At 52.6% G+C, this 24,586-nt stretch overlaps 10 protein-coding genes across 10 annotated transcripts; 4 read left to right on the top strand and 6 right to left on the bottom strand.

Moving 5' to 3' along the window:
- Positions 1-117: 117 nt before the first annotated feature.
- Positions 118-1,527, bottom strand: J4E86_009191 (uncharacterized protein; the record flags this gene model as incomplete). Its single annotated transcript, XM_051449697.1, has 2 exons — positions 118-1,284; positions 1,336-1,527. 2 exons carry the CDS (start codon positions 1,525-1,527, stop codon positions 118-120), a joined length of 1,359 nt encoding a protein of 452 aa, XP_051299034.1.
- Positions 1,528-2,252: 725 nt separating this feature from the next.
- On the bottom strand, positions 2,253-2,788 carry J4E86_009190 (uncharacterized protein; the record flags this gene model as incomplete). The annotated part of the gene is made up of 2 exons (XM_051449696.1): positions 2,253-2,512; positions 2,563-2,788. 2 exons carry the CDS (start codon positions 2,786-2,788, stop codon positions 2,253-2,255), a joined length of 486 nt encoding a protein of 161 aa, XP_051299033.1.
- Positions 2,789-3,398: 610 nt separating this feature from the next.
- Positions 3,399-4,688, bottom strand: J4E86_009189 (uncharacterized protein; the record flags this gene model as incomplete). Its single annotated transcript, XM_051449695.1, has 4 exons — positions 3,399-4,197; positions 4,246-4,350; positions 4,415-4,433; positions 4,490-4,688. 4 exons carry the CDS (start codon positions 4,686-4,688, stop codon positions 3,399-3,401), a joined length of 1,122 nt encoding a protein of 373 aa, XP_051299032.1.
- A 364-nt stretch (positions 4,689-5,052) lies between these two features.
- Positions 5,053-6,135, top strand: J4E86_009188 (uncharacterized protein; the record flags this gene model as incomplete). Its single annotated transcript, XM_051449694.1, has 1 exon — positions 5,053-6,135. One exon carries the CDS (start codon positions 5,053-5,055, stop codon positions 6,133-6,135), a length of 1,083 nt encoding a protein of 360 aa, XP_051299031.1.
- A 925-nt stretch (positions 6,136-7,060) lies between these two features.
- On the top strand, positions 7,061-8,652 carry ABA3 (Molybdenum cofactor sulfurase; the record flags this gene model as incomplete). Its single annotated transcript, XM_051449693.1, has 5 exons — positions 7,061-7,138; positions 7,217-7,632; positions 7,694-7,991; positions 8,050-8,206; positions 8,261-8,652. The coding sequence occupies 5 exons, from the start codon at positions 7,061-7,063 to the stop codon at positions 8,650-8,652; spliced, it is 1,341 nt and encodes a 446-aa protein (XP_051299030.1).
- A 233-nt stretch (positions 8,653-8,885) lies between these two features.
- J4E86_009186 (uncharacterized protein) lies at positions 8,886-10,569 on the bottom strand (the record flags this gene model as incomplete). Its single annotated transcript, XM_051449692.1, has 3 exons — positions 8,886-9,460; positions 9,514-10,354; positions 10,465-10,569. The coding sequence occupies 3 exons, from the start codon at positions 10,567-10,569 to the stop codon at positions 8,886-8,888; spliced, it is 1,521 nt and encodes a 506-aa protein (XP_051299029.1).
- Positions 10,570-11,390: 821 nt separating this feature from the next.
- J4E86_009185 (uncharacterized protein) lies at positions 11,391-12,507 on the bottom strand (the record flags this gene model as incomplete). The annotated part of the gene is made up of 3 exons (XM_051449691.1): positions 11,391-11,917; positions 11,988-12,329; positions 12,384-12,507. The coding sequence occupies 3 exons, from the start codon at positions 12,505-12,507 to the stop codon at positions 11,391-11,393; spliced, it is 993 nt and encodes a 330-aa protein (XP_051299028.1).
- A 1,374-nt stretch (positions 12,508-13,881) lies between these two features.
- Positions 13,882-17,491, top strand: J4E86_009184 (uncharacterized protein; the record flags this gene model as incomplete). Its single annotated transcript, XM_051449690.1, has 4 exons — positions 13,882-15,919; positions 16,548-16,729; positions 16,781-16,885; positions 16,961-17,491. The coding sequence occupies 4 exons, from the start codon at positions 13,882-13,884 to the stop codon at positions 17,489-17,491; spliced, it is 2,856 nt and encodes a 951-aa protein (XP_051299027.1).
- A 4,246-nt stretch (positions 17,492-21,737) lies between these two features.
- Positions 21,738-22,533, top strand: J4E86_009183 (uncharacterized protein; the record flags this gene model as incomplete). The annotated part of the gene is made up of 2 exons (XM_051449689.1): positions 21,738-22,205; positions 22,267-22,533. The coding sequence occupies 2 exons, from the start codon at positions 21,738-21,740 to the stop codon at positions 22,531-22,533; spliced, it is 735 nt and encodes a 244-aa protein (XP_051299026.1).
- Positions 22,534-22,832: 299 nt separating this feature from the next.
- Positions 22,833-24,033, bottom strand: J4E86_009182 (uncharacterized protein; the record flags this gene model as incomplete). The annotated part of the gene is made up of 2 exons (XM_051449688.1): positions 22,833-23,129; positions 23,182-24,033. 2 exons carry the CDS (start codon positions 24,031-24,033, stop codon positions 22,833-22,835), a joined length of 1,149 nt encoding a protein of 382 aa, XP_051299025.1.
- Positions 24,034-24,586: the final 553 nt, after the last annotated feature.

Below are 24,586 nucleotides of genomic sequence, written 5' to 3'. Positions count from 1 at the left end.
GGCCGGAAATCATGTCTTCACAAAACAGTAGCGTCAAGAGTGACATATCGGACTGTCTATTTCATTATATACATTTCCAAAAGGTTCAACTTCTACGACATGGCCTTCCCCAGTGCCCTACATACCCCAACTAAACTCATCCGCACCATTCGCCCACATACCAAAGATCTGAATAGGGAACTTATCCGCAATGTATTGGTATCCAGCCGGGCCAGGATGAAGATAATCACCCGAGTCGTACAACGGGTTGAGCTGACTGGGGATATTGGGGTCGGCAAGGAACTGGTCGAAATCCACAACGGCGTCGAAAACACCCGACGTGCGAATGAATGTGTTGATGCGCTGACGTGTCTTCTCGCGCTCGGGATCGGAGTAGGGTTGCTGGGTGAAATTGGCTGGCGCGCTGAACGGTGTGATGGTGGCGCCGAAGACGGGGATGCCGTGGGCGTGGATGAGGGTCACCATTTGTTCGTATGCTTGAGTCAGACCTTGGTAGACTTGTTCTTGTGCTCCAGGCGTTGTCGCTGCGGTTCCAATATCGTTTACTCCTTCGAAAATCATGGCGTATTTGACACCCGGATGGGCGAGGACGTCGCGGTCGATGCGACCGAAAGCGTTGGGACCGAGACCGTCGGCTAGGATGCGGTTTCCGCCTGCGGCCAAGTTACCGGCTGAGATGTACTTGGTGGAGGGGTTCTTCTGGAGACGTGCAAGGAGGAGGTCGGGCCATCTGTTGTTCTGGTTGGTTGTAGATCCACGGCCGTCGGTGATCGAGTCGCCGACAATGAGAAGGGAGCCGACGCGTGGCTGTACCCAAGCTTCGATGGAGGAGAGGAAGTACCAATGCGCCACGGATTGTGTAGTAGAGTTGCTAATGTCTAGACTAGCCGAAGAGACTGCGTTGCCAAACTGGAACCAACTGGTTGTTCTGGAACCGGGGTGACTGGTGATGCTGTTGGTGGTTTGTCCGTTTGCAAGGTACATAGTGACAGTGATGATCTGCTGCGCCTTGATTTCGAAGTTGATGGGGTCGGACACTGCGAGTGCGCCATTTGGCACGCTAATACCATCCTTGCCTCCGAATGTTACTTTCTGGACGGTCTTGGGTTGAATCTGGTGGATGCCGGCGGTCTGGTTCAACGGAAGCGCGACTGTCACAGCGGTGATGGGAAGATTGGAGCCGCCAAACACGTTGGAGAATTTGAGACGGATTTGCTTGGCCGAAGTGGTCATGTACAGAGTCTGTCGAACTGTCGAGTTCACGAAGACTGCGCCTGTCTGGTTCTATATGATGTGTTAGTACAGAATCAGTGAAGACTTGATGGGTGGACGTACGAATGGAGCTGGAGGCAGGTTCGCAGGCTCGGTGAGCTGTGGCATTGATGCCCATGCATCGACCCAGTGGCCATTGGAAGGGTTAGGTCGAGTGGTGTGCTTGTCGGAAACCCTCTTCTCAACCTCAATGGCATGGCCCTGAACGGACACTGCAACGCCCACAAGGAGCACTGCTAACCTGGTGAAGATCATGCTGGTTCAATGCTCAATCGAAGGTTCAGAGAATGACAATCCTGCAGAGGAAAAGCGCTGGGGCTCATGCATGATTAATACTACATCGTGTACGGGCCCCAAATTACGGAGGTAGGGAAAGAAGAGAGGCTAAGCAGGAACACGAACATAGATCTGGTATGGCGCAGGAACCGATCTACAGGCTGTCCTGAAAGAGTATCTGGGGTGCCGTTAGCATGTGGGGATTTGCGGAGATGGTCGGGTAAATTGCGCGGGTGGAGGAAACCTGGTTGGTGGGCGCATTTCCTGCTTCGCCTTTTACCCATCGGCTGCAGAACCGCGTAAACTGCAATCGTGACGTTACTGCGCGCTATTCGGGCCGCGGGCACAATTGTTCCGTTAGCGACAGGAATGGGGGAAGAAGAAGCGAGTGGGAAGAATCATGCATCCGTATTCATTGGTATCGTGGTCCATGCAACAACAAAGTAACGCCGCCCATGCAATGCCCGGGAGATAGTTAACGCCTGACAACCTGAAGGGTCGTCTTGATATGTCGTACCCGGCTGTGAAATGGAGTCAGCCAGACGTGCGACTGCAGAAAGAAAACTGTGGCGCCCGTCCATGTGAGACGGCAACCGTGTATCTGATCATGGCTAGGTGGGTGCCAGAAGGTGGAAACCTGGCGACATGAGCTCCCCCTAATATCGAGAAGACGTCGAGGTCCGTCACTACCGGCGCGCTCAGACTCAGAAGTCGTCATCGCTCTCTGCCTTCTTCTTTTTCCGGCTTGTCGTCTTCTTCTTCTTGCCATCCACGTCCATGTCGCCCTCACTCTTCTCGGGCGCGTCGGCGACCTTGGACACGATCTCGTTGAGGAAGTCGAAGCGGTCGGTCTTGGTGATGGCTTGCTTGAGGTGGATGGAGCCGACGCGCTTGGAGTTGCGCGCTTTGGCTTCGGCGGCGGCTTTGGTGACGAGGGAGATCATGAAGAGCTCGAGCGCTTTCGCTGTGGAGAGTCAGCCATGGTGGAGAAAGTGGCGCGCGGGCAGTACGTACAAACGACGACGGGCGTGACCTGGGCGACCTTGCCGACATCGTCGTCGGCCTGCATGATGCGCTTTATGCGGGCGACGGGGAAGTGGTTCTTGATGGTGATGTTGTCCGTGTTGGGCGTGTCTGCCCCGCCTACGCCATTGCTCGCGTCTGGCATGGCGGGCACTGACGCGTCGGGCAAGTAGTCTGCATCCTGCATGCTCTCCTCCTTCTTGACGCCGCGAGGCATAAGAGGCGGTGGCGCAGGGTCGCTCTGCAGCGGCGGATCGGTCGTGGGCGGTGGGAGGGCGGCGCAACGTTGTCGAGGGGGCCGCGGTGTCCTGGATGCTGGGGGTGAGTCGCTGTAGGCTGCTCGGCGTAGTACGAGCAAGATAAATCTGGCAACGGTGGAGCCCACCTGCCGTCCATTGGCCGGCGTGGGGCCCGTGCTCATGGCGCCTCTGCGACAAAACCACACGTCTGTTCCAAGCTTCTCTCTCCAGCCTCGTCACGTCCATCGTTCCGTTCCAGGGCCGGTGGATGCGCGTCGCCAGCAGTGGATGACGACACGAGCACGCCAGAGACCTCTCCGCCTTGTACAAACAGCATCGTGGTGCCTGCTCCGGTTCGCAACGACGAAACCCGACCCCAGTCGCCTGAGGCCGTGGTTGATCGGCGCGCCGGCGCAGAGTCGCTGATGGTGTAATTACTTGATCTAATCTGACACTCTGCCGCGCTTCTTTGTTGACGAGGCGTCTTGACCTGACCACGCTTCGGCTGGTCTGTCGCGTCCCCTGGCTTCGCACGCCGATGCTGGGCGTCGCATATACACAATACACATACCATACACCTCACACGCCTCATGTGTCTTTTGTGATGCTGCCATCCCTTTTGTGCCCCTCTCTGCCCGGGCCTTCTCTCAGCCATGTCTCTGCGAGGCCGTTCTTCGGGTCGTCTTCAGGGTAGCCTCGCTGCCGCCTAACGTCCAGAACCGCCTGTCGTATCCGCCGCGTGCACTCTTTGCGTATGCTGACGGCCTCGTCGGAATATTTCAGCGCATCATTGAGAACACCGACTTGCAGCTTTCCTCCCTTCCTCTCCTCGTTTGCACGCATCTGTTTCCAGCGTGCGCGCAAGTCGCCGAACACCTCCTCAGCATCCAGCTTCTCGCCAAATGTCACCCTGACGTTCTGGAACGGCCGTGGTATAAAGCGCGGGAAGGTGCGTGTCTCGTGCATGATGTTGTCGAAGCCTTCAATGAAGATTGGAACAATGTCTGGCATCGGCTCACTCTCAAGTACCAATCGTGACACTCCCCACTTGAAGTAGCGCATGATCCTGTCTTCCGTCTGGTGTATCATGCCTTCAGGGAAGATGTGCACCCACGCGTGCCGCCGATTAAGGTATGCCGAGGGCGCAGGAAATGTATCCTGTCCGTTTGTAGAGAATGTGAGGTGGCCGTCGGTAAAAGGATCGATGAGGTCTGGGCTCTTGAGCGATGTGGTAGGCTTTTCTGGTGGTTCTTGATCGTGGAACGGGCCGTGTGAAAGAAGACGGATCGCTTGCGTTACGGTGGGTTGGAATAGGCCGCCGAATTGGGAATGCGCCGAACGATGTGTGGGTAGAACTTGTCCAAAGGTAAAGAATGTCGACAGTCCTCTGCTTGGGCGTCAGCCGAGCTTTCTGTGCATTTCAGAGGTGACATACTTGTTGGTGAAGCATAGATCATAACTGCCTAATCCCCAGCGCAGATTGTCTGGGGTGAATATGTAGGCGAGTGGTAGTATGCCCCATAGTATGGGATCATCCATTCTGTAAAGATTGTGTAAGCGCAGTCCATCCATGACGATTCGGAGATTATGGCAAACGTACGTACACAGAGATGTGGTTCGAGACTGCACGCTCGTCAGTACTGAGCATTTCCTGGGTTTTTGATAGTACAAGCACTTACCAGTTATGAGGCCTCGTTGCCTACTCGCTGGATCCTCTCTTTCATCCAACAGCTTCAGGAAGCCCTCCATTCCATGCGTCTCAACCTTGCTTAGTCCATTCAGGAATCCTTTGCACAAGAGCCCGACAGCGCCCATGGTGAAGGCCGACGCGGCGCGCCATGGCCCGCTGGGGGCCTCCGGCTGCTCCTCTGGTCGCATTGGTGTAGGCGTGGGGTTGAGGGCGACATGTGAAGATTTCGCGCTCAATAGCTGGATGCCGCGGCCCACCAACGTCACTGCCAGGGACCGGCATTTTGGCGACACTGCTAGCGCGATTGCGGCCTGCACGTGCGCCAAGTGGATGGCTCTTCCGCTTCAACACGCCTTCTTCCATCACCACAGCAAGAGCTCGACACTTTACAAGACTAAGCTTGGACTTGCGAGTCTTGTGCATCATCCTCAGAGCTTGGACACGGGATCCCATAGCTGCGCCTGGCACTGTTGCTCGGATTGACCTACCTGCTGAGTCCATCACGAAAAGTCGCGTCCCGATTTGCGAATCTTGAATGCTGAACCTAGCAACATGCCGCCTCCAAAGACCATATTCACGTCATACGAGCGGAATGCCCTCAAAGATCGATGGGGCTCACAGGCTACGCGTCTGACCCGTGACTCATTTCTACCTTTTGGCTCCTGCCAACTATGTCTCCTTCCTTCAGTAGACCCAGTGTGCTGTTCACAAGGCGATCTGTTCTGTCGCGAGTGCGCCATGACCAATCTTCTGGCGCAACGAAAGGAAATGAAGCGACTAGAGAAGCTGAACGAGCGCCAGAAGTTGGAGGACGAGGACCAAAAGCTGCGAGAAGAGGAGGAAGCGCGGCTGCTGGCAGTCGAGGAATTCGAAGCTGTTCAGATGGGGCTTTCGGTCAAAGCAGGTGCATCAGCACGAGTCGTTGGAAGGCAAGGCAGCAAGATCATGGTCGAAGAAGAGCAGGATGCCAAGGCTGGACAGGCCAGAGGCACGAAACGCAAGTTCGAAATTGACCAAGAGGAACTCAAGCGCATCGCACAAGAAGAGCAGAGCAAAGCAAAACGCACGTTCGACGCCGAGCGCAAAGCAGCCAAGGGTCATCTCCCCAGTTTTTGGGTTCCCGGCGAGACACCCGACCAACACCACAAAAGCGTAGAGAAGGCGAAGCAAACGCCTGTATGCCCGTCAAGCCACCCAGACCAACTGCACAGCCTGTCGCTGAAGAGCTTAACGAGCGTCAACTTCCACGAAGAAAAGTCGTCCGAGACGGGGAAATCGGCTCGCACGTGTCCCAGCTGTCAAAAAGCGCTCTCAAACAGTACGAAAGCCATGCTCGCTATACCTTGTGGTCACGTCCTATGCAAACCATGCGTTGATAAGTTTCTCCGGCCAGAACATCGCCATCAGCGAGATGCACATGATCAAGGACCGGAGCCCGAGACTGTGCATTGTTATGTATGCGATGCGGATCTTACGACAGCTCCAGACGCCAAGGAAGGCAAGAAGAAGAAAAAGGACAGCGAGAAAGAAAAGGCGCCCAAGCCTGGTCTTGTGGAGATAAGGAGTGAAGGTACCGGGTTTGCAAGTGGTGGAAAGGCGATGGTCAAGAGAGAAGGAGTGGCATTTCAAGTATAACAAGTCTTTTCTGATCGGCCGAACTACGGGCGCGATGACGAAAGGCCAGCCAGCATAGACTGCCAGTGCTTGAATGGTAGACCTCACGGTGTACATATACTTCCGATATATCTGCTTTGTGAGGCTCCTTGCTGGACAATGGCGATCACACACTCCACAATTTTATTCGAAGTTTTTTTTAGACGGCGGCGGGATTACCAAAGTCTGCAGTAAGAGCTTGGAAGACGGAACCGTATTGGATTTCGGTCTGGCGTCATGTACTCAACAGTCACCGTTCTCGAACGCGATAGCCATCGCCCGGGCGAAGAGTTACATGTTCATCACACCCAATACGGAAATTCGGAGTCCACACACTGGCTAAGTGCAGCGTGTTTCCATCTCGCTGCCATTATATGAACAGGGCTTAGTATACTTAGGTAGTTGGAAGACTGGTAGGAAATTACCCAATTGTGCAAGGGCGAGAAAGCCACGCCGCTGTGCTGGGTCTCCATTATCGGTAATTTCCTTGCATCTCCCAACTCTGGGCATTATTGTTTCAAACGCGATCGATATGTTGTCAGGCAGTCTCGCCAATGATGCGCTGCTGCTGGTGTGTAGGTATGTTTGCGCCGTTTCACCGTATGCGGGAAAGAGCTCATCACCCACTCACAAGCCCCACTCTAGCGTGATTGCCAATACAGTCAGGGTCGATGTGCAGGATGAGCCGACTGTCCCCTATCAGGAACGAGGGATCCTACGAGCTGAACGCGCGCCGTGCGGGTGTGAAATGAGTGAAAGGTTTCCGGAGAATCTTTCGTTTGCGCCGCTAAGAAAGTTTTTAAACTTGCTCACCACGGGTTTTGTATCTGAACTCTCTGCGACAGCCGGAATCACAGCCGGAATCAATCTCTTCGCACGCGATTCTCTACCCTGCGTTCCGAACAGCATGTTCAAAATCGTGTTGTTCAGTACGCTGTATGCTTACTTCGAGGGGCTTTGCAAGCAGTACCGCGAAACTCTGTCGGTATGTTTTTTCCGCACGGTTGACTCAACGCCGCTCGACACTCGACATTCAATGTCAACTATACTCACATCTTATCAGGGCTTCAAACTCATTAGGCCGTTCTTCAAACCATCCTTCGCTGTGCCGAATGAGCAGTCTGTACCGCCGATCCGAGAGAACTGGTGTAAGATCTCCCCTCCTCATGTCCAGTATGCAAGACGCGTACTCATCCTCCAATCCGTAGACTATCCCGCCGATATCGCCAACGATCTCAAGGACTTCGACCTTCCACGGCGCATCAAGGAAGAAGTATATGCATGCGCATGGGAGTACGCACGCTGCGTGATTCCTCAATACACCAATTGGAATCGCTATGTGGCCTTCATGCGTGTCATTGTCATCGGTATCGTCGCAGAGTGCAAAGGCGACTTGGTACAGGTGTCACTTGGCGACAATCTTCTGGGCTACAACCTCACTGCTCTTCTCGACGAACTCTTTCAGGGCACAACTGAACAGTAAGCTGACCCGTTCTCGAATCTCACAGACTGACACTGATGTCATCCTGTCTAGATGCAGTGCGGCCATGGCTCGCGAGTTCCGCTGCTTCCTTCTCATTACAGCAGACAAAGCAAGCAAACGCCGTGAAGGCCTGTTGTTCAGACGTTACGTTACCGCCCTTGCCAAGTCGCCTCGACAATGGTTCCGCATGCGCGACACAGATGCTCTGATCCGCTTTACCATGGGCGCAGCTCTGGTCTGTAACGATCTCGATGACGTACACTATACCGAAGAACAGTTCGAGGCTTTGGATGAACTCGGCGCCACTCTCTACGACAGTGTAGCCTTCTACAAACACCGGTCCGAGGGCGAGACAGTGAGTGATATCTGATCAAACGTGATGCGATGGACACGGACTGACCTGAGACTTTTAGAACTCCACGTTCGCATACGCACCTACCAACATCCGTATCAAGGCTTTCCACCAGTCCCGTGAGTTGCTCTGGGCTCTCGATGTTGCTTGGGCGGGCAAGCGAGAACACATGGTTATAATCAATTTCTTAAGATTTTTCGGTGGTCCTATACACATGAGTAGGCTGATATTTCCATTCCCCGTAACGTACCGTTACTAACAAAGTTCTTTAGTGATGCGTCGCTACCGGTTCATCGAAGATGGAATGATGATCGGCCGGCCTGAGACTACCACCGTCATTACACAAGCACGCCAACAGTTCAAGCTCTGGAACCGCGTCGACATGCAGGATGGCGATGCCAAGGACGTCGAGCGCTACAACCACTTAATGGCGAGAAGTGATGAGCTCATGTTCGACGGCCTACGCGAGTTCCTCGACGCGAGCAACGACGATACTTGTAAGGGCTGTCAGTACCGTGAGACACATGGTGGACATACTTCTTTCTCGTTTGGTGGAATAAAGCTATGCGACGGCTGCAAGGAGTCTTGGGGTGCGTACGTCGAGTCTTTCTCGGCTCGGTTCGCGGATGTGTTTCCGGAGATCAGAAACGTGATGACAGCTTGAGTCGGGTATTGAGTCGATCAGACACATGAAGCACGGAAACCGGCTTTCATCAATTGCGGGATGAGCTAAAACTCACAACGGTGTTACTGTAACTATCCATTGACTATTCCACGCCAACCTCGGGAAAAACCGAACAGCCTGGAGCCTACGTTGACGTTAGGTCACCTACTTTGCAAGGTTATGGGTCAATGTAGTCTGCAGACATGTTCAATTTTTTTCTTGTATAAGGTGATTCAATCAAAAACACTCCCGCGACTCCACTTGCTTGCCCTCCTGATCCTCTTGCCGTATATGTAGAACACGAAAGGCACTGGAATTAGCAGTGCCGCGAATCCACCAGTGATACTACTCGCGGGACCTACTCCAACGTTGTGATACAGCGGCGTCACCACCAATGGGAAAGCGCCCGCAAAGGCGCTTCGAAGAAAAGTGTTTGCTGCGACTGCACTCGCAGCATACAACGTGAATGTGTCGACCAGGTAGTTCAGGGCAGCTTGGAATATCGTGAAGAAACCAGTTCCCAGCAACACCAGCCCAATGACGGGAGCAATCCAATGGTATTGAGGGTCCGCTGTCCAGCCCATGATGAACTGACCGGCGGAGAAGAGTACAGAGCCGAGCATCATTGGTGGCAGACGTGCTTCAGGAACGGCACGATTTCCAGCTGCACGGTAGACTTTGTTGTAAAGAAGTTGGTTGTAGGCGTTAATGCTGCAGCCGATGATTGCGCCAACCAAGATACCCAGGAAAGGCAGCGTTGCGCTTACTGCTGGCCATCCCCTCATTTCGCCAAAAATTATGGGAATGCCTGAACGTGTCAGTACGTGTCTCACATGCACTTCGTATAGCGATATCTCTTACCTCCCAGCATCATGTATAGAATTCCGTAGCAGAAGCTAGCGTAGAGTGCGACAAGAAAACAGATAGGTGTCATCAGAAGCTGCAACGGCCGGAGCAGGAACTTCTTAGACAATTCTTTGATGCTGACATCCCACTCCTCGAACTTGGTGTGAAGGGCCCAGTTGCCGGTTTCGTGTCGCAGGCGACGTGCTTTGTAGACGAGGAGTTTCGGTGGGTAGCATTCGTCGATGAAAATTATGTCGATGAACAGGATGGTAGCCTGAAGTATACCAGTGAAGTATTCGGTCCACCGCCAGCCAAGTGATGGATTGGCGACAAAAGCTGCGGAGACAATTGGCCCTAGACAAGGGCCGCCAACGACCGCCATAGCGTAACCTGCCATGGCTAAGGCCCTCCATGCCGGACTATACAGATCGCCCAACACACCACCGGTATTCGTGACTGGTGCGCTAGCAAAGAAGGCACCGAAAAACCTTGTGATCATCAGTGTCTGGAAGTCCTTTGCTACGGCACTACCGAAGCTAAAGCAGATTGCAATGAACATGGGCGTTAAAACTGCCAAACGTCTCCCGTAGACTTCGGAGAGGGGAGCCCAGAGAAGCGGACCAAGTCCAAATCCAAACAGGAAGAGCGTAGTGCCCAACACCGCGACCTGGTTTCCTACGTCGAACTCGGCTGCTATCTGTCGCGTACCTGCAGAATATGCAGAAGAAGCCCATGTCGCGCTCATAGTCGTGAGGCCATACATCATGGTCGTTGTGATCTTCTTCTTTGTGGGCCAGTTCATCGGGCGATAAGGATCGTCGTCGCCCTCAAAATCTACTAGCACATCTGCAGTGGTCTGCTGGTGCGCCAGAGGATGGGAAAATGGCGCAACATTCGGTCGTGTACGTATTCGTGAAAGTGCGGTGTCGCGTCTAGATATTGTCCGGCTCAAAGGCTGATTCATACCACTTGCCGTGGCTGTCGCTCTTCTGTCTCTTGGTAGACTGCGTCTGCTGCGTGATCGCGAAATGCTTTCTTGAAGTTCTCTTCCGGATGGACGGTGGCCGTCATGGTCGGCATCCTTCTCTTCCTCATACTCCGACGATGAATCGGATGTTGACTCGCTCCGCTGTCTTGGTCTTGATCGCCTTCCACTCTCAAGATCTACGTCGGTGTTTGATGTCGAAGTGGGATTCGTGTCTGATGATCGTTCGTCTTTAGAATCCATGATTCCAGTAGTTCATATCTTGTCGCCTTTCTCAACGGTTTATTCTGGGATGCTTAAATATAAACTACGATCCCTGTTCTAGGTGCAGCTCCGTGGCTCGAAGAATGAGAAAGATTGCCGGAAACGTGGCAAGTGCCGGACGCCTTTATGATGCTAAAGCCGTCAGCAACAATAGAGCGAGGAACTGATAGAACATCAGTAACACTAAGCAATGACAGATGCCACAAAAATCTACTATCGCTGGGTATCTCCGGTCGATATGACGTAGATTTTGCGTACTAATGAGCTGCGCTAACCTCGAACGGTATAGTCCACGGGTACATTCATTGCTCGGCCTTCTCGAGGTGTTATTCCCAGACCTCAGTTCGGATAAATCTCCGGCTGACAGATTTTCAACAAGTATCGCTCGCACGAAGACAATGTGTAACAGTCGAGGAAAGACGCGTGCGCACCGTGAACGCCCCATTTTCGGTGACGCGACAACAATGACGTAACGACTTGCAGCAAAGACGTGCAGCGTCCTTCCGCCAGCTCTTCATTACATCTATAGCACGTAAGAAACATAAAACCTGGAATTGAGAAATTCTGTGTACATTGCTGACATTACGGGTATTACTCGACACGTAGTTATCATCTACCTATCCAACTAGATCGTTAAGTATTCTTACAAAGCTCCAGGGGTGTTCTTAATGGCCTGAGCAGCAGCCTCGCAGTCCTCGCCTAGCGGAACAACAGCGCCATATCCAACAGCCTGCCCACAGCCAGTGAAGCCATAAACTCCCTGGTAGAATCCGGAACCGTCTGGACTGGCCTTTTGCAAGGTAGCAGAGAAGACATCGGCACCTGCCGAAGGACCAAGAGTTACGTTGCCCGAGCGGTAAGTTGGCTGGGCGGTGGCGTTGTTAAAGAAGTAGACGTTGCGCTGGCACTTGGGTGAAAGGAGGCTTCCCACGCTGCCGAGCAAGAAGGGCTGGTTGACCATGCTTTTCCACATGTCGAGGGAGTATTTGGGTGCTGCTTGGTTGGGTTCGCTGACGAACTTGAGATCGAACGCCTCGGAGTATAGGCCAGGACCGCTGACAGGGTTGGGTGCCTGTGCCCACTTCGAGTTGATGCCGAAAGATCCATCCCTGTATGATTGGAATGGTGCATTGAGTGGTAGAAATGCGCCGATTCTGGTTTGAATACCGCCTATAGTAGCTAAAGGATTGCGCGTTAGCTACAACCCACAGGCTGGACTGAGTTTGCGTCAGTTACTTACCAACTAGAGATGGAACAAGGCCGGCAACGTAACCCTGGGTTACTTCGTCCACACCGGCAAGGTACGACACGAGGGGCGCATTGAGTGGTGTCTTGGAGCTACCGACGCCGACATAGGGGATCATAGAGCTGGCGACCATCAATCCTGTAGCAAGCTGGAGGCCGCCCTGGCGGATATCGGTGTTGGCTCCGGCGTTGACGATGACCGGGTGCATGCCCTCTGGAAATTTCAGCTCTTCGGGAAGAGATAGCAGATTTAGTCCGCCTAGGTTGACCAAGCTCGAGAACGACTCCTTGAGGGCCTTCATGACAGCATCCTTGGGCACCGGAACAAGGAACCAGTCTGCAGCATGTGTCAGTACAATATTTCCTTACTGTTCAGAGACTTCACACTTACTGCTGGTCGCACTCATAGTGCGATCTTGCTGGTTGTAGATGGCAACCTCATTTGGGCACGTTGTGCTTTGGCCAGCGACGAGGCTCGCGGCAGCAAGCAGTATTTGGAAGAAGAAGCGTGCCATGGTGTAGCTGATGGTTTAGGTGGATGGTTGAGTAGGGAGTGGTCTTACGGTGGCATAGGCCCGTTATATACAAAGATGCGCTCTTGGTTTGGGATCGTCGTCATACCCAGGTAGACTAACATGGTGCTTTGCATCACAACAATAACTCATAGCTCTGTCAGCGCCTTGCTTCCGAGCCTGACCGTAGCATCCGGAGCGATTGGGCGCTCTGGACATTGAGATCGACTGCTAGCATTCCCATGCTCATTCGGTGAGATGTACATCACCACTCCTGTTCTCTGCGCTAGCCATCAATTAGGTTTCCGTTCGCCCCGTTTCGGTTTTTAATGAACCCACTTGTAATCAGGCTAGCTACAAGTAATCGCTCGGCACAAGAACATCAACGATCGTCGGCACCAGCGCTTCCGGTCCGCTCCAATCCCTTCCAGAAGGACTCTTACATCGCGCGGCTACGAAGCTCCCGAATACCGGAACCTGTGCGATGCGGGCTACTTGACTCAACTCATCTGTCTGAGCGTTTTGTTATACAACCGTACACAATGATGCTATAAAATGGGATGATACTTGTGTGATCACTATCACTCGAGACTTGATATTTTCGGATTTGAAATACCCCTATTACGATGTAACCACAAACCCATGCGGCCACTTTCAGGTATGCGTGAGAGCTTACTCAAATGAGTACACTCTAGCGCTTATGGTACGCTATGGTAGATGACGATGTGAAGCAGTTTAGAGTTTTCCCATTCAGGAACAGGAAACTTGAAAGAACATGAAGTGATGCGGATGGCGCTAAGCTTTATCTTCCGATAAACGTCTTCCAACTGGTATCATGTGTTTTGATTTTGCACGGCTTCATGACGAACATGCGCAAACCAAATTATCAGCCTCATGACCCTCGAAGCTGACCGTGCACATGTTTGCATGCTTTACCGCATCGTATTTTCCCTGAAGCAGTATTCAACTCTTCAAAGGTTAACCACCCTTTCATGGTGATGACACGAAAAGACTTGGCAGTCAGCATTTCGGATACCTGGGTAGATAGTCAGCGCGCTCACCACCTCGAATGCGATGTCTACGTAGACGGAGCGTTCGAAGGAAGGGACAGAATGCCATGATCGCTCGGTTAATGCAGCCCTCCCCACACGCGCCCAGGTGGCTTGCGGGACGTGTATCTGCCAAGCCACTAGCACACGCCTCCAACGCGCGCGAACCTCCTCGAGGCGTGACGTTTGCGGTTCCTCAGCCTTGTCGCACCTTCTCATTCTCCCTTACTTATCATTCTTTTGGCCGCTTGTACAGGCGCATATGTTCAGCAAATCTATGCGATTCTATTTCCGTTATTTTTATTACAATTGAGCACAGCACCCGGCCATGACAGATTACAGCAAACAGACAGTCGCGCAACTGCGGCAGGTGTTGAAGGACCGGAGTATACCCAGCACCGGCTTGACACGAAAGGCGCAAATTATCGAGAAGCTTCAGGAGGCCGACCTCGCTGCCGAGACTCCCAGTGCGCCAGATGAGGGTACCGAAAGCGCAGACGCGCCGCCGGATGCGGTAGAGCAGGTGAATACCGAAGTTGGCGACGACACTGCCACCAAAGAGCATGTCCCTGGACCAGCGCTCTCTGAGGCTGGAGGTATGCGCACTATGAGTACATCGCCGCCGCTAGATGCTGACCCGAGTCTAGAAGCAGAGCAGCCTACACGCGAAGCCGAGCCAGAGCCTCTACCCGTACCCGCAGCGACTACCGATTCCCTCCCCGAGACAATTTCGCACATTGACAGCGAGATTCCTCCACCAGACGAGATTAAAGCAATAGAGCGGCCTGCCGAGAACACCACCAACGCGGAGGAGCCCGGCTCAATACAACCGGCGGGAGTCTTCAATGCACCGCCCGCAGATCCCGACGATGTGGTTGGCCCAACCGTGACGGAGCCTACAGATGCGGAAGTTGGAGACGTAAAGAAAGTCGAAGTCGCAGAGGGCGAGCTGCCAGATGCTCCAGGACCGGCTGCTGAAGCTCTGCGGTTGGCGCAGCCAACGTCTGGACTCCCCGAAGATTTGCAAGACACGAGCATGGACGCGAAGACAGCTTCACCTGTGTCCAATGAGCAACAATCCGTTGAGAAGCCGGAATTGCTTACCGTTCCAGAGCCCTCGACGACGGAAACATCGAGGCTCAACACGGAAGAAGTAGAAACAGACTCGAAGAAGAGAAAGAGGAGGAGTGACACCCCCGAGATGGCGGACCAGGAAATCAAGGCAAAGAAGCACAGGCCCAGCCAGGAACCGGCGCCTGGCGTTCACCTGCAGGAAGACGAGGACACCGTTATGGAGCAAAGAAGATCGGAGGAAGAGAGCGCACCTTTAGCAAATGGCAATCCGAACGAAACAAACGACACTCGCTCTATACCAGCCGGGGAGGATCCGCTAGTTGTGGAGACCGACACAAGACGCGAGAAAAAGGAAAAGGCCTCTCGGTACAAAGACCTCATGAAATCCAACGCAGACGACACACCCCAGGAAGCCTTGACTGATGACAGACCCACGGTACCCGCGCTCCACCCTGTGACATCTGCATTGTACATCCGCAATTTCATGCGCCCTCTGCGTCTGGAGCCACTACGAGCACACCTAATCTCTCTTGCCTCGCCGCCATCCACCTCACCGGACCCCACAATTGTGGAAACCCTTTTCCTGGACGTACTCAAGTCGCATGCGCTTGTACTGTTTAGCACTAAGACTGCTGCATCACGAGTGCGAGCATCTTTACACGGCTCCATCTGGCCACCAGAAGGTAACAGGAAAGAGCTCTGGGTCGACTTCGTCCCGGATGAGCACGTGAAGGATTGGATCAAAGAGGAAGAGGACGCTGCAGCTGCCGAGAAGGACGCTCGTGCAAACAAACGCTCACACAACCCCAAAAGGTTTGAAGTCGTATATCCAGAGTCCAGTGATGGCTCTGTTGTAGCTGTATTCCAGGAAGTCGGTTCAGGCGCTCCTGCAAACGCACCACGAGGCCCACGCGCAAGCGCAGACGCACGAATGCCATTTATACAACAAGCACCAGCACCATCGCTCCCAACAGCCTCATCGAAAGATCCCCGACAAAATACTGAAGCTTCATTCAAAACACTCCACGATCTGTTCAGCTCCACAGAAGCGAAGCCCCAACTCTTCTATCTCCCCGTTTCGGATGCTATTTCCGATCTGAGGCTAAAGGAACTGGACGCCGAGACAAGCAGAGACTGGGCACCTGGCCAGACGAGGAAGGGGCGGGGCATCAAGACAGAGATGAAGTACAAATACAGTTTTGACGACGATGACAGGGTTGTCGAAGTTGGTGAAGAGCGCCCTGACTACAGAGGTGGCAGAGGCGGTAGTGGCTACAGAGGGCGGGGGAGGGGTGGATATAGAGGGAGAGGGGCAGATGTTTGGAGAGGATGAGTTACCCGAAGGGATGTGATCTTTGTGTAAGAAATATCGAAAGTCGAAGAACCGTGCCAGGTGCTCTGCAACAAATGTTCTTGGCCAGGTCCTCCTTCCCTATGTCAGGCCGCTGCTCGAGGTTGCAGCAGGCAAGAACGACGGCTACGGTTTGCTGTAGCCTCTTCATTCCATCGCTCCTCCGGCACCGACCTTCCTACGCATGGTAGGGGGTTTCCCTATGCATTCGCATACTGATTTCCTCACTCAATTCGCACAAGTGACGACAATGGCCGCCCGGTGTCCAGGCGATCAGCTCACGAGCGACCTCATCGCCGAACTGGCTTTGCCCTTTGGCCATAAAGACATTACCTTCCACCTGCTGACTCTAAATGTCTGCTGCACTTTGGCGTCATTGGCGATTGGGGTTTCCGTCTTCCACATTATGCAACACACACTGCACTACCGACACCCACACGAACAAAAACACGTTATACGTATTCTCTTCGTCATTCCGGTCTACGCGTGGACCACATTGCTCTCTTATGTGTTCTACAGAAGGGCTGTCTACTGTGAGCTTGTCCGCGAATGCTACTCCGCTTATGCAGTCGCGAGCTTCTTCACGCTCATGTGTCATTATATTGCACCTGATCTCCATGAGCAGAAAGAGTACTTTCGCCACGTCGAACCGAAGAATTGGGGTTGGCCGTTGAATTGGTTCCAGAAGCTGACCGGCGGCGAGCACAAAGGGTTGCTGAGGAGGCCGAGGAGCGGCATTACCTGGTTCAATGTAAGTGATGGCCTAGCCTGTATTCTTTGAGAGGTTACTGATCATCCGCAGATCAATTACATCGGGATATTCCAATACGTCGTTCTTCGTACCATCGTAACAACCGTAGCCGTCATCACGTCATCCCTCGGTCAATTCTGCAAAGGAAGTCATAACGTACGCTACGCTTCGCTATGGACGGCCATCTTTGATGCACTCTCTGTTCTTGTCGCGATGTATTGCCTACATCAGATCTACGAGCAGCTCAAAGAAGATCTCGCACCCAACAGACCCGTCTTCAAGATGGTTTGTGTCAAGCTCATCGTCTTCTTTACTTACTGGCAAACATGGCTCATCTCGCTGCTCATTCAATACAGAGCACTGCGACCTACGCGCTTCATTGCTGAACTGGATCTTCATGTCGGAATTACCTGTCTGCTTACATGCACCGAGACTTTGGTCTTTGCTGTCCTGCATTACTGGGCGTTCCCATGGAGGCCCTACAAGATCGATCGGCTTCCGAAGTTCCCTCAACAAAGGTACGAGTGTGGACCCAATGAAGCTTTGGTGGAGGTATTGAATCCTTGGGATTATTGCTGCGCGGCTGCTCGCGGCTTCCGTTGGCTATTCCATGGCATTCACTTTCGGAACGAGAGCGTAGCCTACAAGTCCGATTGCAAAATTCCTGGTCCCAGGACTCGAGGCGGCACGCAGTCAGAGCCACTACACGACGGATCGAAGAACAGTTGGAGGTGCAAAGAGAAGGATCGCAAAACAGATTGATAGACTCGTGGACTTGAAAAGAAGGAGGCGTCCAGGAAAGATTGAAAGGCTACACCAAGTATGAAGAATAGGAATAGTCAAATTTGTGTCTGAATATCAATTTAAAACAGGAATATTGAGAAAATTTACTTCTTATTACAGACCTTTGCAATGTTGTGAAGCTTTGGAATTATAAAGGCGTTAGGTCGCCGACGGGCGGCGTAGCGCTTACATAACACCAATGAAGCTCGGGACGATCTTCACCAGCACTACAGCTACGGCTCTCGTCCCTCAGACTTCGCAATCCCGTAAATCCCCAATATGTCCAGGTTCCCCACAGCAAATCCTTCTGGTGCCCGTGAGACAGTTAGCGTCGCTGCTAACGTCTGCACGCGACTGCGGCTAGCTTCCGCGTGTCTGGTATTTGAGTCGGCCTGCCCGCATCGAGCGCGTTCCGTTCCTCGATGCGATCGCTTCGCACGCTCGCTCTCAGCCTGAGCACAGCACAACATGCCGTCTAAATCACGTGGACTGAGGACCTCGACAGGGTGGTAAGTTCACGCAGATCAAGCATGCATCAATTACTGTGAAAGCAGAAGCTCGAACCTCTCCATGCACAGCATCGTAAGCGCAATGCTAATAATTGGACAGCCTGACATGCCGCAAGCGTAAGGTCAAATGCGACGAAAGCCATCCAAGTTGCAGAAACTGCGAAAGAGTCCAACGAGAATGTGTATATGCTGAGAGGACCCCAACACCCCGACGCCCGCGAGCACTAAGCGCGCGTGACGTCGACGTGACCGCAGCTATTGGGGACTCAGCGCCATCAAACAATGAGACCGAGCCTGGGTCTGTAAGCATTCCAACGCTAGGTTCAGAGCCTGTGGAGCCGTTACAGTCGTGGCCCTCATTCCCCGCAGAACCGCCGGGGCTCACTGAAAGTATACTACCAAACGATGATTTCTTCCTTGACGACAGTCTTTTCACCTTCGGGGAAAGCTTGGCGCCTAATTTTGGACCTGTCGAATGGTAACATCGACCCGCTTATTGAGATTGACATTGACTAAGACCTGATAGGTATGATCTACTGGCGGAAGACGCGATCAACAGTATGCAAGGGCAAACGAATAGCAATCGCTGGAATTTCGATATTGCAAGTTTATCAAGAAGACAGTCCCCTCGGCAATCCGTCGCTCTGGCAGGCGATGATGACCCTTTTGGTAGCGTCAACGTTCACACAGTCGCAATAGCCGAGCAACCATGGAATACGGAAACAAGGATTGAGTTGAAGCGGCAAGAGCTGACGTACTTTGAACATTATGTCAGTGATGTAGCACCGATCTTGGATCTTTTCGACCCTGCGAAACACTTTGCGAATGTTGTTCCCCACCTCGCCTTGCATAACGTAGGTCTGCTCAAGTCCTTGTTGGCAGTCGGTGCTTGTCATATGGCCCTATCTCAGGATCAGGATGTCAGCAATGAGGCTGCTTCTCAGGTTCAACCCGGTACGCCCGCTTCGTCTTCTAGCGCATCGTCCACTCCACGAAGGGCTGCCGAACAACTGTACTATGAGACACTGCAGTATCTGTCGCAGAATATATGGCATCAGTCATATACCAATTCCCGCGAAATATTGGTCACTGCTACAATGATCTCGACATATGGTAAGCAATGTCTCTATGTGAATAGCGTGTGCGAAAGGTACTAATCACATGTACCAACTCGTAGAAATGTTTGGTACGGCTGGTAATCCCGATCACAGTAATTGGGACCGTCATCTGAGAGGAGCTTTCTGGATACAAAAGAACGCAGGCGCAAGCGGCGAGTCTCCCGATAGTCTGCAACGTGCAGTTTGGTGGGCTTGGCTGCGGCAAGACATCTGGGCAGCTTTTCGTACTGGACGACCAGCACTGACAATTCATCAGCCCAAGGTACCGATGGTGGAACTCACGTCGGAAGGACTGGCGACACGCATCATATATATCGCCGCAAAATGTGTCCAGTTCGCGGCAGCGCCGAAGCAAGGGGACATAGCTGGCTACATTGAAGCAGGAGAAACACTGCTACGAATGCTAGATGCTTGGAAAAGTCTCCTTCCATCAAGCTTCGAGCCCATACCTGTGGAGACTGGACCCACCGCATCATCTCCAAGTTCGACCCTCGAAGCGAAGCCGACGCCGATCTGGATACACCCTCCTGCACATGCTGCTGCTATCCAAACCTACCACTTTGCGCGAATAATCATGATTCTCAATCAGCCAACGACAGGAGGTCTCAACACGTATCAAACTCGCTTCAAGCTCCTTCGCGAAAGCACGTCGACGATATGTGGTATTGCTTTGGCGCAGCAATCGCAAAACTCCCCTTCGGCTTTTGTCAGCTTCCAGGCTATCTATGCAGGTATTTATACCAGCTCTTCGTATATGTACAGATTACTGACTTGACATCAGCGGCACTCTGTATGGAGACACCAGATCGACAAGCGGAGATACTGGAGATTCTCAGATCCGTCTTGAGCATAAGCAAGTTTCCGTCGGTCTCGATACTAGATGAATTGGTCAATGTCTGGGGTGGGAAGTCACATTGATGATACTGGTTGGATGTCTTCACAATGCTAAACGATTATCCATGCAATCGTTCGAGGGCTTCTCGCTAGACGACTTATCCCATGCTGTACCAGAGAGACACAGCTACAATTAGAGCAGCACATATGCGGAACCCTTGTCGCGCTTCAGATGTCACTCTGATTTTTGGAACATGACGCATAACTCTGGGGCCTTGCCGACGAAGCTATATGGAGAGTCGGCAGACCTGATGGTCTCGCATCGAGCGCCAATCGGGTTTGGCTCTGGCCTGCATCGACTACGCTAGCGCATCGTACTGCCTTTTCGGGCCGTTTTTGGTGGTGACCATCACCACCTTACGCAGAAAGGCTCGAATCGAGTTCTAGGCCGCATCACATCAAAACGGTAGGATCACTTGCTGTGGTCGTATTGCGATTTTCCCAAGCCAAGGGCCGCAAGCCTCTTATCATCACTAGGGTTCACGCAGCAAACCGATGAGAACGCTACATCAGCATTCCCGTCTCCATATCGCTTTGGCAAGAGCTTGCCGAGCATGATAGCAATTAATCGTCCGAAACGCTGACCTTCTCCTATCACCCCGATGTTTGAGAAACAGGTCAAGCGATGCAGATATGGTGGAATTGGGTTCACGGGTCTTCACTATCGGATCTCAACACTGCATCGGGGTTGCCCCTGACTTTTCAGTGACTGAGAAGTAACCCAATCCCAAGATTTGATCAGTATCTTTCTGTAATTGGTATCCTTTCGCTAGTAGCAACAATACTTGTCATCGATAGCGCACTCTTAACCCATTTTCGTCGAAGCTCTCGCTTCACAATTTCTCACCTTTCGCCAGGCGCTCATACATAAGAAGGATCAGATTTCTGGACGAATTCCGGATAACAACAACTCTCCGAAATGCTGTCACATCTTTCCGGAGCAATCAGCCATGGTGACACGCACTCAACACATTCGTATTTCCTCACGTACAACAATCACTATAGGCTAAAGACTGACGTATCAGTTTACGGATATGGGAACCGTCACCTTATGGACGTCCATTCATTCGTTGTGTTTCATGTTGCTGACGGACACGGCCGGTGCTGCACAGCGTCAGCACCTTAACAAGCGGCTGCATACCCTCCCTTTCCAGGTTTCCCCACACGACTCCGTTTAACCTTATATTGACGGAACAACCTCATATGAACGCGATTAACTCTGCATATGCGCGATCAAAGGACATCGGCCTTGTACACCCCGGATATCCGCTCAGCGCAGCATGCAGCCGCGAACAGGGAGCAGTCAATTACACTTTGGGCGACTGCCGCCTGACTTCATCTCCCCTCACTTATACTCTTCCAGCCTTCATAAACGTCGAGCAACATCACCAGACTTCGCCTCGATATTGCGATCGCTATACTGGCATGGCATACCGCTGATTCTGCTTCTATAGCAATCTAAATTCATTCCCATGACGATGTGGGGTTACGTGCCAATTGGACCTGCGGGTGATTACCGAAGTTGTTCTTTGTATGCCGGGATGATAGCTTTACCCAGACTACACGTCCTTATACAGACGCGAAAGACTATACTGACACATATAAAGTCTACCTGAAGGACTCGAGAGAACGAGCATCTCCTCACGAAACAACAGATTCAATCTCAACTAGTCATCTACCTGAGCTCTGCTTGCTTCATCCACGATGAGGTATACAACCACTGCCGCCACTCTTCTTAGCCTCGCGACCACCTTCGCGCACCCTTCGCCCTCCGCCGACCCCCTTCGTGTCCTCCCGCCCAACTGGTCGTTCACCATATCCTCCATCCGCGGCCCAGGCTGTCCAGACTCCGGCAAAAACGGCACAGTCTCGCGCACCACGCGCCCAACCTTTGGCTCTAACACCGTCGATGGCAGCGAGATCTACTACTGGTACATCGCATACCCATGGATGCGTGTCGACCTCGAGGCTGGCCCCCGCCATACATGGTGCGAGACGACGCTGGCATACAAGGAGTACAAGGATTTCGATAAGACTGCTGAGGCAGAAGACTATAAGCTGAGGCTGCACAAGAACGGTACAAAGGGCATCATGACGTACCAGCTTGACGAGGGAGTGCAAGTCTACTGGGACTTTGCTTACTACGTGGGCGAGGGGAGTGGAAGAACGGAGGTACGTTGTCCATGATACTGAACCCTCCAATAGTCAGACAATGTACTGACTCTTCCAATAGGTCGCCGATACCATTGACTTGACTGGCCCTGCTTCATCTGGCCCGTATGCTCAAGAACACTACTCCAACATCAGTTACCCACCCGAGCTTATTCCTCAGCCTAATTGCGGAAGCGGTACGTTCACTTTCCGCACGGAGATGTGGGTACAAGGCAAGGAAGGTCAGAAGGGTGTTGTAGATAGCGAACATTCGTATAGCGAGGCGCTTGGTGACCAGTACTATGGCGCGCAGCAGGGGTTCAGTTATGATTGGGAGAAGTGTACATAAGGGTTACAGGATGAGAGCTATGCTTGGAGATGAGAGGGGTAAGATTTACCATGGCCGCAGGGGAAAAGTTATTCGCGTTATGGAAGATCGATGCGTCCAAAGAATACTAGTTGTGTTTTCAGCATCCTTCCTGTTTGCAAACTTGCTAATGTGGAGTTCACTCTCACAGTGAGTTTTCATCGTTGACCAGCGATCTTGGCGCAGCATCAATCATGATTACTTTGCATGCTGTTACCAGGAATATCAGGAGTTACACGCGTTCAGTATCAACGCTAGAATACATTGGTCGTACATATCAATCATCGCTCTGCCAACATGTTCTTGATCTGCCGCCAGTAGCTGCCGTCTACCTCCTTCTGCAATTCGTCCTTGGCTAGCCACTTGAAGTCTTGAAGACCAAGCTTGTTCTCCTTGAGGTTGACCTGGCCGGCCATGATGCGCGCCTTCAGGAAGAAGGTCTTGGAGCCGTACTCCTTGAGGTCGCCCGTGGGCTTCGGTTCGCGGTAGTCCACTTGGTGGTGGCCAACTGGCACATGGCCGACAAGCCAAGTGTTCATGTTGATGCCACCGGTGTGTGTGATGATACGACTCGCTGCCTGGTAGTTGTTAGCATCTCCGTAGATATCTATAGGATGTGGTATTGCGTACACCGTGCAGATTCTCCTCCTTCAAGCGATCCTGTGGGAACTGCCATTGCCCCTCCTTATTCTTAACAAGCAGATATAGCGTTCTCTGAAGCGCGCGATTCAAACTCTTTGTGTCGTTTTTCTGATCCGCTTCTGTTATCCTCGGCATTGGCTTCTCTACGGGCTCGCGCTCCATCTTCTTTGCGCCAGTGGTGTCCGATGCGTCCTCCAGACCGGATTGCTCAGCGTCCTCGATAAGCTTGCCGACCTGGTGTTCAAAGTCGCTCTCTTGTGCTCCTACGAGGAGCTCGTCATTCCATGCTTCATCTCCGTAGCCTTGGTAACGTCCGATGTCGCGGGCGGGGGTCAGCCGTTGCTTCATTTTCCGTTTCCATTCTAGGTCTGCAGGTGTTCGCTTCTTTACGTAGAAGTATCTTGTGAAGGGTAGCGCAAGTCGTTCGTTCAATCGTCGTTGGTATAGGAAAAAGGCAGCTTCGAAAGGGTGGAGGTCGCGTGTTATTTGCGGGGGGCGGGACAGGACGACACCTGCGTTGACGGCGTAGGATGTTGACGGCGATACCTGGGCAACGGGAGGAATGTGTTGAGCGACTTGATCCTCGGTTTGGACAGCCGCGGCGGCAGCGGATGCATATGTGCGGGCGACGGTGTCTCTACATGAGCGACATATTGATTGACCTTCGTTCGTCAGCGCTCCAGTTGCCTCTAGCCCCAATTGCATTCCATACCGGCTCGTGAGGTCAATCGCCTCGTTGTCTGCTGTCCGGCGTTCATTTCTCCCTGTGCCCTCCGCGGTATCTCGATGCAGCCGCTGCCCTCTCGAGATCTCAGAAAAGTTCGGGGAGCGGAGGTGCATTGGGTCTAGCGGCATTACCTAAGCAGATATTCCGAGTTAACTTTTCTTCGGCGCGAACACCATCTCTTCTTCTCTACGGCACCTATCCTTATCCCCAGCATACTCGCACTGTCATGAGATCCTGGTCATTTAACGGTGCCTAGAGGGAGTCGAGCAGTCTTTTTCGCTAGCGGTACCTTCACAAATCCTAAGGTGTACGGCTAGATAGATTTTGCTCACATTCTTACGCGCTCAAGGACCTGATACGCTTGCATGCTTATCTATGCGATGATGTTATGTTTAAAATGGCACAACAGTCAGCTTATCCGCTGGCTCATGAGTTGCGTGCGTCTATGTATGCTTTCAAGCAGAGCGGTCTCAGGTCTACCGTAACTATCGCCAGAATAACGTTTGCGGCTGATAACTTCACGCGCCTTTGCACCCGTTCCGACTCCCGAGAAGGCGCACTATTAAAAATTCAAGTGACATAGCGTAGCTGTACACATCATCTCAATGTATCACATCTGATACCTTACTCCCGGGACAGTTGAAGGTGCATTATCGGTGTTTCCTT

The sequence above is a fragment of the Alternaria arbusti genome, assembly GCF_024043155.1.
Source record: "Alternaria arbusti strain BMP 1465 chromosome Unknown scaffold_16, whole genome shotgun sequence".
NCBI lineage: Eukaryota > Fungi > Ascomycota > Dothideomycetes > Pleosporales > Pleosporaceae > Alternaria > Alternaria arbusti.
This window is presented reverse-complemented; position numbering and strand designations above follow the sequence as displayed.